The following is a 15,168-nucleotide window of genomic DNA, read 5'->3' as shown; positions in this document are numbered from 1 at the left end:
CTGAGCTCTCAGCTCTAAGCAGACCAGGCTGGCCATCTTTTTTTTTTTTTTTTTTTTTTTGGTGGCACTGGGGTTCCTGGAAGCCCTTCTACCTGCGGGCTACACTCCCAGACCTATTTTTTATACTTTTTTTATTTGGAAACAGGGTCTCCTAAGCCAGCGCGTGCGGCTGGCTTCGAACCTGTGCGATCCTCCTGTCTCTGCCTCCCAAGCGCGGGGATTACAAGCATGCGCCACCACGCCCGGCTTAGGCTGGCCATCTTGACTCTCTTGACCACACCCCACTTTCTAGCCCCTGAGGTCTCCCCACATCTTGTGCCCTTTCAGCTTTGCTACAAGGTGCCTGACCAAGGGGGAGCCTTGCTTCAACCCCATCCCACACCCCTCCCCTCCTAAGGTCAGAACCAGTCCTCCATCAGACAGGGACTTCTCAAGAGGAGGGAACTGTCCCTCCTCAGAGCTGGCAGCAAGGGCTATTTGCTCCTTAGACTGGGGCAGGCCTGGCTCCCCTTGGAGGGCCCCCACCCGGTACACAGATGTGGCTGGCCCATTTGTCCTGCCTGAGGTGGCCACTGTTTCTGTTATCCTGAGCCCACACCTTTGCTGTGCAGTCCTGCTCAGAGCTTGGGCTTAGGTCTCTTGCTTTCCCTTGGGTAGGAGGCCTGGGGCCTCGTGCTTCCGCCCTTCAGCCAATTATTTTTTATTTGTTTATTTATTTATTTATTTGCAGTACGGGATGGAACCCAGGGGCATTTTACCTCTGAGCTACACCCCCAGCCCTATTTTTAATTCTCTTCTTTCTTTCTTCTTCTTCTCCTTCTCCTTCTCCTTCTCCTTCTTCTTCTCCTTCTCCTTCTCCTCCTTCTCCTTCTTCTTCCCTTTTTGGTGGTACTGAGGTTCCTGGAAGCCCTTCTACCTCCAGGCTATACTCCCAGACCTTTTTTTATATTTTTATTTGGAAACAGGGTCTCTTAAGCCAGCATGGCTGGCTTTGAACCTGCCGTGATCCTCCTGTCTCCGCCTCCCAAGCGAGGATATTACAAGCCTGTGTCACCACACCCAGCTTTCTTTCTTTCTTTCTTTGTCCTGGGGATGGAACCCAGGGGCCTCTACATCCAGGCAACACTCCCGACCTTTATTTTATTTGGAAACAGGGTCTCACTAAGTTGCTGAGAGCCTCACTCAGTAGCTGAGGCTGGCTTCAAACATGTGCAACCCTCCTGTCTCAGCCTCCCAAGTACTGAGATTACAAGTGTGCGCCACCACGCCCGGCTTTATTCTTTATTTTGAAACAGGGTCTCACTGAGTTCAAAGGGCCTCAAAGAAGCTGAGGCTGGCTGCGAACCGTGATCCTCCTGTCCCAGCCTCCCGAATGCTGGGATGACAAGCGTCACCACACCCAGCTCCCTTCAGCCAGTTCTTCCTCACATTTCCTCTGCACAAGGGCCAGACTGGGCTGCTAGCTGTGGGGCCCAGACCTTGTCTCCGCAGCCCAAGTAAGGGAGGGGTGGTGGCTTCTCTAGCCCTTGGTAGGATGACGGGATTCCTGCCAGCAGAGACTGTCCAGGCCCCTTGCCCAGCCTGGGGCTGGCAGCAGGGCCAGGCCAGGCCAGGGGACAGGTAAGACAGGCCTTGGCCTCCAACCCCAGCTCCCCACCTCCTGGAGGTGAGGCCTTGAGCAGCCCTAGGCTGAGTTGGTGTCCTCAGCACTACTGAGGGGACATGTGTGCTCAGGGCAGGACCTGGCACACAGGGGAGTCAACCTGAGCTGGTGTCACGGGCGCCTGAAGTAGCCCCCTGACATTTGTGGAGCAACCATGGCCCCTTCTGGCTTTGGGAGCATCAGGACCGTCTCTATGCCAGGCCGCTCTGCACTGTGGGGTGGAGGCTTGAGACACGATGTTGAGGTTGCTAGGGCACTTGGACAGGTGCATCATCTCTTGCTCCCTCTGACATCGCCCAGGGCAGAGGGCTGCTCCTCTCACCGAATGTCATGCTTCTCCCTCCCAGCTGGCTCGGTGGCCCTCTCCTGGGATATCTGCAGCTCTCAGGCTTCTCCCAGGAAGGAGCTGGAGGTGCCCAAGGTGCCAGGTCCCAGGCACACCTGTCTTTGGAGAGGCTTCTAGGGCATGAAAGAAGTTGTAGCCTCAAAGGCCAGGCTGCCTCTTCTCTCCCATGCTGGAGGTCCTCCTGGAGCTGAGGGGAGCCAGCCATTGGCAGGGGGTGTGGGGTGGGGTCTCAGTGCCCCCCGGCAGGTTCATCCACAAGCTTACACTGGGGATGAGAATGTAGGTCACAGGGGGACATCTCAAAGTGGGAGTCTGGTGTAAATAAACTCAACCTAAGTCTCTGGGAGGGAGAGAACACAGGGGTATGGGGGTGATAAATGGGTTTGCTGAGACAATGTGTCAAGCTCTGTCAAGTACCTCACACATGTCAAATTGGTTCTAGTGCTTTGCAGCGAGGGAGGAGGACCATTATTTCCATTTCAGATTAAGAAAATTATATTTTAGCTGGGCGTGGTGGTACACATTTGTAATCTCAGTACTTGGGAGCTGAGATAGGAGGATCACACAGGTTTGAAGCCAGCCTCAGCTACTTTTTTTTTTTTTTGGTGGTACTGGGGGTGGTACCCAGGGGCTTTTCTACCTCCGGGCTATCCTTCCAGACCTACTTTATACTTTATTTGGAAACAGGGTCTCACTAAATTGCTGAGAGCCTCACTCAGTAGCTGAGGTTGGCTTCAAACCTGTGCGATCCTCCTGTCTCAGCCTCACAAGCATGAGGATCACAAGCGTGCGCCACCACGCCCGGCTCAGCCTCAGCTACTTATTTAGGCTCTCAGCAACTTAGACCGTTTCCAAATAAAATATAAAATAGGTCTGGGAGTGTAGCCCGGAGGTAGAAGGGCTTCCAGGAACCCCAGTACCACCAAAAAAAAAAAAAAAAAAAAAAAAAAAAAAAAAAATGCTCCCAGACCTATATATATATATATAGGTCTGGGAGCATAGAAAGCCCCTGGGTTTCATTCCTAGGCGTGTGAGCACAGACACATACACACACACAAAAGAAAATTAAGTTTCAAGCTAGGTGTGGTAGGGATACTTGGGGGACTGAGATAGAAAGATTGATTGAAGGTTTGAGGACAGCCTCAGCACCTTAGTGATACCCTCACCAACTTAACATGACCTAGTTTCAAAATAAAAAGGACTGTTGCTGTAGCTTAGAGGTAGAATGCCCCTGGGTTCGATCTCTAGTAACAACTCTCCAGAAAACCAACAAAAGCTGTTTCAGGAGTGTGGTCAGAGTTAAAAGCAGGACCTGGGGTTGAACTTGGGCTCACACTCTCAGGGTTTTTGGGAACACGGAAGTGTTCTTTGAAGAATGTGCTTTCTAGGGCAGGACTGTGAGCACAGAAGCTGAACTGCCCATGGCGCTCAGAGACAAGCAGCCCCACCTGGCTGGCTGGAGGACAGGGAGGTGGCAGTGAGGCGGTGGGCGCCTGGAGCAGGGATCAGGAGGGCAAGGGGCCAGGACTTGAGACTGGCTGGATGTGGCTGAGGGCTGCAGGTGGAGGGTGCTGGAGAACCATGAGGACGAAGGGGAGGAGCTGGCAGGTCAGCTGTGTGTGGCAAGGACAGGGAGGGTGGGTGACTCGATGGAGGCCAAGGCATTTTATTGTTGGGAGGGCTCATCTCATCCACACCCCTCATTTCAAGAAACCGAGGCTGGGTAGTGAAGGAACTCCTCCTCCTCCTCCTCAGTCCCAGAGGAGTTGGGGCACAGCCAGATCCTGCCTTCCCGTGCAGGTTCGAGGCCCAGGCACTTCGCAGGTGTGAGGGCAGGAGGGCTCTTCAGGGTGTGTGTGGGGTGTGAGCCCTCCAGCCTGTGCTGAACTAACGGGTAGGTTGGCGAGTGGACAGGGGATGAACCCAGGCAACATAGGTCACTGGGACTGACCTATGTTGTTTTTCGTCTTGCTATGGTACTGGGGATGGAACCCAGAGGCATTGTAACTCCGAGTTACAGCCCCAGCCCTTACTTTTTATTCTTTATTTTGAAACAGGGTCTCACTGAGTTGCAGAGGGCCTAAGTAGCTGAGGCTGTCCTTGAACCATGATCCTTCTGTCTCAGCCTCCCAAATGCTGAGATCATAACCGTGCACCACACCTGGCTTAGGACAGAGGTTTTAAGAGGTAGGGACTTGATTTTGGTCATTTTCGGACTACCCTAGGTCATTGGGTAGTCTGAAAATGCTGGGGAATATTTCAGGTCGAGCCACCACCAAGGTTCAGAAGAGGAAGGGTGGTGCGGCGTGGCAGCTTTCTTCCTCCAGAGGGGTGCCATCACGGAGAGGGCTGTAGGATACAGGCAACCCAACATGTCACAAAAGGGACAGCCCCAGCAGGAAGGGCCTAGCAGTAAGCCACTGGCTGGGCTCTGGAGAGGGGGAGAGGGCCCCCCCAGGAGCTTATCTGGTGGTGGGCCATGGGCATGCCCGCTGCAGGTGGTCACCCAGCTGGTGGCAGAGCCACGTGTGCACTGTATGGGCCTGAGAGAGGAGGCTGGGCAGGGACAGAGGCCCCTGCCACCCCCGGCCCCAGGAGGTCCTGGCACCGTCCTGCTATCCAGTTATTCTGTCAGTACCTGCTGGGCCTTCACCTCTACCTGGGGTCACTGAGGGCACATCAAGGACCGACACAGCATGCTCTAGCTCCGGCTCTTTGCTGTCTGTTATTAACAAATTTATTTACATTTCTTGAATCAAGATTAATTGTGAAATTTAACAGGAATGGCATAAAAAGGCCAAGGAGGGCCTCTAAGGAGGGTTGTACACAGTTGCTCTATTTCCAAACTAACAACTCAGGTCCTCACCCACAGCCAGACACCCCTTTCTCCCTCTGAAAGGAGACACAGAATAGCACCAGGCTTCTGGCAGCTTCCACACTTAAAGAGACAAACACACATAGGCAGAGAAGGGCGAGAAGAACTACAGTACAAATTGTAATAAAAAAAAAAAACTGGCCAATCGATAGCAAACCCATTTCTGTCTCCAGATTAATGGCTTGGCTGTAAGAAATGGGAGAAGGTCCTTGGAGAAGGAGAGGGGAGGGAGGAGGGAGATGCAGAAGTTGGCAGGTGAGACACTGACCCTGGATAGCAGAACCCTGAGTAGGCAGCTGGAGCTGAGGTGGCAGGAGAGCTGAGGGGTCCCCAGAGGGGCTCTGGCCACATCCTGGACTCAGGGGAAAGGTCAGTGCTGGGCCCCAACTAAGTGCACGAGAAAGAGCACTGTTAAGTGCCGCAGGCTGAGCCCCTCCTCTGCTTCATATGTTCCTGAGGATCTGTGTGTGAGCGTGGGGGGCTGGGGGAGGGGACACAACACAGGCTTTTCAGAAAGCAGGAGACACATGCTTGTGGGCAAGGAGGCTGGTGGAGGTGGGGAACACAGCAACCAGCCCTCAGCTCTGCAGAGCAAGTGCCGTGGGGGCCAGGACTGTGGTCCTTCCTGGTGCCAGTCTGGTGTGGCTGGAGAGGCCGGCTGTGGATGGCTGCCTGGCAGGACCAGGGCTAGAGGCAGGGCAGCCCCTAGCACTCTCAGTTCAGCCAAAGACCTGTGGTGGGAGGTCTGGCTCTGTGGGTTACGCTGTGCTGAGCATGACAGCGCTCACGTGCACCTCGAAGGCCAAGCCCAGGGCTCCTTTGGCTCTTCGGGAGGTCTGGGTTCTGCTCCTCCTGGTCCTGGCCAGCCCCAGCTAGGTGTGCAACACCACGCAGAGGCATGACCTGCACGTGTGGCTCTGCAGCCTGGGCCGCCAGCCTATGAAGACCCAGGGACTCATAGGAGCAGCTCTCTGACGGCACTGGGCGGGGCCTGGATCTGGGGGACAGGGAGACAGGGCACTGGGAGGGGCTGCGGGGCCCAGAACCACTGGGAGCAGCTGGCTCCCACACGGGCAGGCCCAGGGCCAGGGAGCGAGGCAGCCTGGCTCCCCGCAGGGTCTCCTGCTGCTGAGTGTTGGTGGGTGGTCAGTGGGCCAGGAGCTGTGGGGCAGCTGGGAAGCTGGTCAGCCTGCTGGGATCCTCGAGCAGGGGCTGCACACCCGGAACCCTCAGATTCTGGGGGCCATCCTCTCCCTGGCCGGGGAGGCTGTGCGGCCCAGAACTCAGCTGGTCTGTCTGTGAGCTGTTGGGGGAGGGGGTCCGGGAGGGAGAGGCAGGTGAGTTGGTGGCGCAAAGGTGGGAGCGAGGACAGGGCCCTCAAGTCACGGCCCAGAAGGGGGAGGGGGAGCCCACGTCTGCTACCAGCTGTCCTGGTGCTGCAGGGGCCAGGGGCTTTGGAGACAAAAACCGAGGCCTGTGGCCAGGCCACACTTGGTCTCTTCTCAGCACTGCCGCTGGAAGATTCAACTTTTCGCTTGTGACCAACAGGTGCCAGGTCTGGGCCAGAGGAGAGGTCCTGAAAACCAGAGCTGGCCAGGAGGCACTGGCAAGTGAGGCTCCTGGACACTGATGTCCCTGGGGGGTCTGCAGACACAGCAACTGACCCCCCTGGCTCCTGGTGGCTTGCTACTGGTCCAGGTACCTCGCCAGTCCCTGTGGGTTCCACTGGTGCCTTCATGCCATCCACCGTCCCATCCTTCTCTGGGGCACCCAGGACCTGGTCGCCGTCATCTTTCTGCATCCTGGGAGATGCCACCCTGGGATGGGAGGGCTGGCGGGGGGGCAGAGTCTCAGGACAGAGAGGGTCACATTCAGGAGCTGGGGGATCTGACTGCCTGCGGAGACAAAATACCCACAGCAAGATGAGAGGAAGATGGGCTCCACCAGGGCTGGCGCTGGGGACAGGGAAAATGGCTTGCGTGGTGCCCCACTCTCTGGCCTTACACTGCAGGAGCAGCCAGTGCTGCGTGCGCTTCCCTTGGCTCTGCAGTCTGTGGTGGGGCTGGCCAAGTTAGTGGGTGTCCTACAGAATGGCCTCAGAGGAAGCTGCACCCTTTGTTGGCTTGAGAGCAGCACGGAGCTGGGCTGTCCAAGCTGAGCCCTGAGGTGGAGCTCTGCCCTTGGGAGCAGGGAGAAGCTGGGCTCAGAGCGCCCTGGAATCCTCACCAAACCCCATGCAATCCTCCCTTCTGGGATGACTTCTGCAGAGGTTTAAGTCCTTGCTCATCACCTGTGTGCAGGGCCTAGGAACTATGCTGCTTCCTAGCTGGCCAGAATGGCTCCCCTCCACCGTGTCAATGCATCCCCAGAATGATGAGGGAGAAAGAGAAAAACAGTACAGACTAGTCCCTGCTGCTGCCCACCTGGGGAGGGCAACAGGAGCAGAATGAGAACATGATGTGCCTGCAGCTCGGGCGCTCACCTGGGGAGGCTGGCCTGGGAGGAGAGGCCTACAAAGGTGCAGCTGAGCTGGGCGATGAGCCGGTCGACTTCTGCATATGGACGGGCGTCTCGGGCGAAGCTCTGGTGCCGAGCACTCTGCAGATGCTGCTCGTGCAAGAGAAGGCGAGGCACAGGGCATCAGGCAAGGCAGCGTGGGACAAGCAGCTCCCACCCAGCCCTGGCACGAGAGGGCAGGCCCATCCTGGGCAGGCTGGGGAGTGCCTCACCTCCTGGAGCTCCTCAAAGGTCTCCTGGCAGCACTCACAGTGCCCCTTCCTCCTGGGCATGGTGTGCACAGCTGATTCAAGGCTCGGCTCCCGGGTCTTGAGTCCTCTGGGGGAGGTACAGGGTGAGGGAAGTGGTCACTGCTGGGGTCTCCGGAGGAGCTGCTACACAGAGCTTGGAGCTCTGGCCAGAGAGGGAAAGGGGGCCAAGCAGACCAGCGGGCAGGCTCCTCCTGCGCGGGTGCCACTTGTTCAAGTGGGCAGGAGAGGGAAAAGGAAGGGGAGGCCTCCTGCGGGCAGCCTGTGCTGTCCCCCGCCCCCTGCTAACCACAGGTGAGGGTGAGATGGTGAGTGGCAGGAATCGCCTGGGGAGTCCCAGCTGCCCAGCCACACGCCGCACCCGAGCTGCAGGACGAGGGGACGCTGCGGTGGGGGGCCCCTCCTGTGCCCTCCTCAAGCTGACCTGTCCTCATCACAGGTGCCACCCTGCTCTGAGGCTGACAAATCTTTCTCACATCTGACTTCTCATCTGAATGTAGCCCTGTATTTTTTGTTTTGTTTTCTGGGAAAAGGGATTGAACCCAGGGGCATTCTACCTCTGAGCTATACCCCAAGCCCTATTGTCTTGAACTTGCGATCCTCCTATCTCAGCCTCTGAAGTACTGGGATTATAATCATGCACCACCACGCCCAGCTATTGGTTTGTGTGTGTGAGATACTAGGGATTGAACCCAGGGACATTCTACACCTGAGCAACACCCCCAGCCCTATTTATTATTTTATTTTTTATTTATCTATTTTGTAGTACTGGGGACTAAACCCAGGAACATTCTATCTGGAGCTATATACCCAGCAATAATTTTTTTTTTTTTTGGTGGTACTGGGGGTAGAACCCAGGGGCTTTTCTGGGTTATACTCCCAGATCTATTTTATACTTTATTTGGAAACAGCGTCTCACTGAGTTGCTGAGAGCCTCACTAAGTAGCTCAGGCTGGCTTTGAACCTGTGCGATCCTCCCGTCTCAGCCTGTAATCCCAAGGGCTGGGATTACGAGCGTGCGCCACCATGCCCAGCTCTATTTTTTATTTTGAAACAGGTCTCACTAAATTGCTGAGGCTGGCCACAAACCTATGATCTTCCCATCTCACCCTCCCAAGTACCAGATTACAACTGTGTGCCATAATGCCCACCTAGCACTATTTTATTATTCTGGGGGAGTACTGGGGATTGACCCAAGGAGCACTCTACTCCGAGCCCCACCCCCAGCCATTTCACTCTGAAGGACCTCTCTAAGTTGCTGAGGCTGACCACTAGCCCGTGGTCCTCCCGTCTCAGTCCTCAAGTACCGATGTGCATCTCCATGCCCAGTTTAGCCCTTTATTTTGAATGGCTTATTGGGCATTGCTTTCCTAGAAAACTCAAGTCTAAAACATTCCCCTTTAAGGACTTAAGTATAACACAAACCTCAGAAAACACGAGGAAAAGCAGATACATTCAACTATCCACAATTTTTTATTCCTAATTTTTTTTTGGTTGTAGTACTGGGGACTGAACCCAGAGGCATTCTATCTTTGAGATACACTCCCCACCTGATTTTATTTCTTATTTGGAATCGGGGTCTTGCCAGGTTGATGCAAATCTTACTACTTGCTGAGGCTGTCCTCAAACCTGCAATCCTCCTGTCTCAACCTCCCAAGTACAGGGATTACAGATGTGCTCCACCAAGGCTGGCTTTGCACAAATTTTTAAAATGTGGCCAGGCATGGTGGTGCATGCGTGTAATCCCAGTACTTGGGAGGTGGAGACAAGAGGACGTGCAGGTCTGTGGCCAGCCTCAGCTACTTAGTGAGGTCCTGTTAAATTAAGAATAAAAAAATAGGGCTAAGTGTGTAGCTCAGAGGTAGAATGCCCCTGGGTTCAACCCCCAATACCACAAAAATAAATAAATAAAAATATAAATTAAAAAGTGTATTAAAAAACTGGGCCTGGTGGAAAACCTTTGTAATCCTAGTACTTGGAACGCTGAGGAGGGAGGATCAAAGGTTTGAGGTTCTCCACAACTTAGATCCCGTTTAAAAATAAAGAATAGCTGGGTGTGGTAGCACATGCTTGTAATCCCTGCGCTTGGGAGGCTGAGACAGGAGGATCACACGGGTTCGAAGCCAGCCTCAGCTACTTAGTGAGGCTCTCAGCAACTTAAGTGAGACCCTGTTTCCAAATAAAATATAAAATAGGTCTGGGAGTATAGCCGGGAGGTAAAAAGCCTCTGGGTTCCACCCCCAGTACCACAAACAAACAAACAAACAAACAAACAAACAAACAAAGAAAAACAAAATAGGGATGGGGTATGTGTAGCTTAGAGGTAGAGTGTCCCTGAGTTGAATCCCTAGTAAAACACACACACATTGTATATCACAAAAAATCATAAGTTAAAAACAAACCTGGATTTTTATTAATTTACTTATTTTTGCGGTACCGGGATTGAACCCAGGGGGCATTCTATGTCTGAGCTATACCCCTAACCCTATTTTTATTCGTAATTTAAAACCCATGGGGCTAACTCTGGACCACACCCCCAGACATACTTCTATTTTAATCAATCAATTAGTTAATTAATTAGTTTTTTTGTGGTACTAGGAGTGGAACCCAGGGACTTTCTACCGCCGCGCTACACTCCCAGTCCTCTTTTATATGTTATTTGGAAATAGGGTCTCACTACATTGCTGAGACCCTCCCTCACGAAGTAGCTGAGAATGGCTTCGAACCTGCGCGAGCCTCCTCTCTCGGCCTCCTAAGTACTGGGATTATAAGCGTGCACCACAATGTCCGGCTATTTATTTTTTGTGGTACTGAGGATTGAACTCAGGGGCATTCTACCTCCCAGTAACACCCCTAGCCCTATTTTTTATATTTTATTTTGAAACATGGTCTCATTACATGCAGAGAGCCTACTAAAGTAGCCAAGGCTGGCCACAAACATGTGATTCTCCTATCTCAGCCTCCCTCCCAAGTACTAGGATTACAGGTGTGCACCACTACACCCAGTTTACTTTTTATTCTGAAATAGGGTCTCACTAAATTTGTAGAGAACCTGACTTCTTTTTTTATTTTTTTTGTGGCACTGGGGATGGAACCCAGGGGCCTTCTATCTGCCAGCTACACTCCCAGACATATTTTATATTTTTTTTGGAAACAGGGTCTCACTAAGTTGCTGAGAGCCTTGCTAACTTGCTGAGAGCCTTGCTAAGTCTCTGAGGCTGGCTTCGAACCTGCGTGATCCTCTTGTCTCAGCCTCCCAAGTACTGGGATTACAAGCGTGCGCCATCACGCCCAGCTCCTGAGGCTGGCTTCTAACTTGCAATCCTTCTGTCTCAGCTTCCTAAGTACTGGGATTATAAGTGTGTGCAACCACACCTGGCAAACCCAGGGTTTAAAAAAATATACGTTTACAGCCAGATGCAGTGGTATATACCTGTAATCTAAATACTTGAGAGGACGAGACAGGAGAATCTCAAGTTTGTGGCTAACTGCAGCAACTTAGGCCCTTAGTGAGAGTCTATTTCTTTCTTTCTTTTTTCCCCCCTCAGGTCTAGGGATGAAACCCAGGGGCATTTGACCTCCGAGCTATACCCCCTTCCCTATTTTTTATTCTTTATTCTTTATTTATTTATTTTGCGGGTCTGGAGATAGAACCCAGGGGCATTTGACCTCCAAGCTACACCTCCTGCCGTATTTTTATTCTTTATTTTGAAACAGGGTCTCACTAAGTTGTGGAAGACCTCACTAAGTAGCTGAGGCTGTCAGCGAACCGCGATCCTCCTGTATCAGCCTCCTGAATGCTGGGATTACAGGTGTGTGCCACCATGCCCAGCTTTTATTCTTTATTTTGAAATAGGGTCTCACTAAGTCGCAGAGGGCCTCACTAAGTAGTGGAGGCTGTGCATGAGCTATAATCCTCCTGTCTCAGCCTCCCAAAATGGTGGGCTTACAAGCGTGTGCCACCATGCCCGGCTTAGTGAGACTCTATTTCAAAATAAAAAATAAGATGGCACATGCCTGTAATCACAGTACTTGGTAGGCTGAGAAAGGAGGACCACAGGTTCAAGGACAGCCTCAGCAAGTAGTGAGACTCATCAACCTAGCAAGACCTTTATTCCAAATAAGAAATAAAAATTAGGCTGGGGTGTAACTCGAAGGTAGAATACCTCTGGGTTCAATTCCCAGTCAGTATCACAACTAACTAACTAACTAAATAAAATAGGGCTGGGGTGTAGCTTAGAGATAGGGTCCCCTCCAAAAAATAAAATAAAATAAAAATCACTAAGAAAATCACTACTAATCCAGTAGAAAAATGGGCAAAGGATACAAAGTTCATAGGAAGAGATTTTTTTTTGTGGCACTGAAGATTAAACCCAGGGGGTATTCTACCTCCAAGCTACACCCCCAGCCTTTTTTTTTTTTTTTTGGTGGTACTGGGGTTCCTGGAAGCCCTTCTACCTCCGGGCTACACTCCCAGACCTATTTTATATTTTTGAAACAGGGTCTCTTACGCCAGCGCGGCTGGCTTCGAACCTGCGCGATCCTCCTGTCTCCGCCTCCCAAGCGCGGGGATTACAAGCGTGCGCCACCACGCCCGGCAACCCCCAGCCTTTTTTATTTATGTATTTTTTTTTGGGGGGGGGGGTAGTACTGGGGGTGGAACCCAGAAGCTTTCTACCTCCGGGCTATACTCCCAGACCTTTTTTATATTTAATTTGGAAACAGGGTCTCACTAAGTTGCTGAGAGCCTCACTAAGTAGCTGAGGCCGGCTTCGAACCCGTGTGATCCTCCTGTCTCAGCCTCCCAAGCACGGGGATTACAAGCATCCGCCATCACGCCTGGCTTATTTATGTATTTTTTAAACAGGGTCTTACTAGGTTGATGAGAGTCTCATTACTCACTGAGGGTGGTCCTCCAACTCTCATTCATAGTGAGAAAAACTGAAAACTATTGTTATTTTGGTAACAGAGATTAAATTCAGAGGCATTCTACCTCCAAGTTATATTCCCAACCCTTTATTAATTGGAACAGGGTTTCCCTAAAGTGCCGAGGCTGACCGGGCATGCCTATTAATTTTAGTATTTGGGAGGCTGAGACAGGAGAATTTCAAATTCAAGGACAGAATTTCAAGTTCAAGGACAGCCTCAGTAAGTGACGAGACTCTCACCAACTTAGTAAGATCCTGTTTCAAAAAATAAAAAAATAAAAACCACTGGGAGGTATAGGTCAGAGGTACTGGTTTAATCCCCAGTACCAAAAATAAATAAAATAAAGAAATAAAGAAATTACTGAAGCTGGTCTTGAACCTGCAGTCTTCCTGTTTCAGCCTTTCAAGTATTAGGATTACCACTTTGCCTGGCTCAAAATTATAATTATACTTGAGATAGTTTTCAATCAGATAGGGGACAAGCCCCTCCCCCCAGGGGCATTTTACTTATGAGCTACATCCCCAGCTCTATTTTTTTTTTTTAATTCTTTATTTTAAACAGTGTCTCACTAAGTTGCTGAAGGATTAAGGAGCTGAGGCTGGCCAAACGTGTGATCCTCCTGTCTCAGCCTCCCAAGTACTGGGATTACAGCGTTCACAAACACACCCGGCTGACAACAGCACGCAGCCGTAGGCAAGGGGACAGAAAATCAGTGCAGCCAAGGGCAAACTGGTATCACCTCCATAAAAGGCAATTGGCCCATTTAGGAACACTGAACATTTTAGGAACATTGCAGGAACCCTTTGACCTAGGTTTTCTACCTTTATTATTCCACAAACAATTTGAACAAATGCAAATTTGCTCTGAACAATTATTTACTACTGCTAATCTAGACTGGTTGAATAAAATAAGCAAATCCACACAATGGTCACACTGTAGTCATAAAGGGGAATAAAGATGAGACACACAGTGGACAAGGCAAGGTCCAGCACCATGCACCCTCTACTACTCAGGTACCCAGAGGGTCAAGGGTGCAGACTCGCAGGCCAGGCAGCACTGCTGCACAGACCCCAGGGCTAGGGTGGATGTGGAATACATACTTTTCTTTTCTTTCTTTTTTTTTTTTGTGGTACTGGGGATGGAACCAGGGGCCTTCTACCTCCAGGCCCAGACTCTTTCTTTCTTCTCTTTCTTTCTTTCTTTTTTTTTTTTGCAGGTCTGGGGAATGGAACTTAGGGGCATTTGACCTCCGAGCTACATCCCCTGCCCTATTTTTTATTCTTTATTTTGAAACTGGGTCTCACTGAGTTGCAGAGGGCCTCACTAAGTAGCTGAGGCTGTCCATGAACCACGATCCTCCAGTCTCAGCCTCCCAAATGCTGGGATTACAAGCGTGTGCCACCACGCCCGGCTTTCATATTTTATTTTGAAACAGGGTCTCACTAAATTGCTGACTCACTAATCTGCTGAGGCTGGCTTCAAACCTGCTATCCTCCTGTCTCAGCCTCCCAAGTACTGAGGTTACAAGCATATGCCACCACACACAGTTCAAACTTTTTCATTTTAATTAATTAATTAATGCACTTATTTATTTGCAGTATTGGAGATAGAATCCAGGGGCATTCTATATCCAAACTACACCATAGCCCTGTTTTTTATTCTTTAGTTTGAGACAGGGTCTCACTGAGTTGCAGAAGGCCTCACTAAGTAGCTAAGGCTGGCCATGAACCGTGATCCTCCTGTCTCAGCGTCCTGAATGTTGGGATTACAAGCGTGCACCATCATACCTGGCTTATTCTTTATTTTTGAAACAGGGTCTCACTAAGGTGTAGAGGGCCTCTCTAAGTAGCTGAGGCTGTTCGCGAACCATGATCCTCCATCCAGTCTCAGCCTCCCGAATGCTGGGATTACAAGCATGCGCCACCACACCTGGCTATTTTATTCTTATTTTGAAATAGGGTCTCACTAGGTTGATGCATCTTACTACTTGCCCACGTTGTCCTCAAACCTGTGATCTCCTGTAACAACAGTCTTCCAAGTACTGGAATCACAATCAGACACCATCATGTCCAGCAAACCTGCATTTTTTTTTTTTTTTTGGGTACTGGGAATTGAAACTAGACGCATTCTACCTCCAAGCTATGCCCCAAGTCAGATTTTATTTTTTTATTTGAAACAGGGTTTCATTAGGTTTCTGAGAGCCTCCCTCCATTGCCACGGCTGGCTTTGAACCTGCGACCCTTCTGTTCAGTCTCCCAAGTACTGGGATTGCAAGTATGTGGCACTATGCCTAGCAAAATTACACTTTAAAATGGGACCACAGGGCACTTGAATTCTGATGATGGTTTATAGATCCGAGTTTGGGAAACCAGCTGATTGCCCCCTGGACGAAGTCAAATTCTCTGGTAGAAATGCAGAACACCAAATAAAATGGATGACTGCTCCTAGTGTCTCTTCTCTGGGCTAAGTTCCCAGAATTGACTTTGCCAAAGGAGCAAACAGATGGCCATTCCCAAATCTGACCAGCAGGGCCCCAAGGGGGAGGACTTTGGCCTGTAACCAGTCCTTGGTACTTAAGAATCAAAAAGAC

The 15,168-nt window shown here is 51.1% G+C and overlaps 1 protein-coding gene across 1 annotated transcript in view; it reads right to left on the bottom strand.

The window, feature by feature from the left end:
• Nucleotides 1-5,839: 5,839 nt before the first annotated feature.
• Nucleotides 5,840-15,168, bottom strand: part of DBF4B (DBF4B-CDC7 kinase regulatory subunit) — a gene marked incomplete at both ends in the record, with an annotated part of 38,695 nt that continues 29,366 nt past the window's right edge. The window contains 3 exons of the mRNA XM_080714090.1: nt 5,840-6,779; nt 7,367-7,491; nt 7,614-7,719. Of these exons, the coding sequence (XP_080570216.1) occupies nt 5,840-6,779; nt 7,367-7,491; nt 7,614-7,719 (1,171 nt within the window). The remainder of the gene's footprint in view (nt 6,780-7,366; nt 7,492-7,613; nt 7,720-15,168) is intronic.

The sequence above is a fragment of the Muscardinus avellanarius genome (genome assembly GCF_963383645.1).
Source record: "Muscardinus avellanarius genome assembly, chromosome: 16".
NCBI lineage: Eukaryota > Metazoa > Chordata > Mammalia > Rodentia > Gliridae > Muscardinus > Muscardinus avellanarius.
This window is presented reverse-complemented; position numbering and strand designations above follow the sequence as displayed.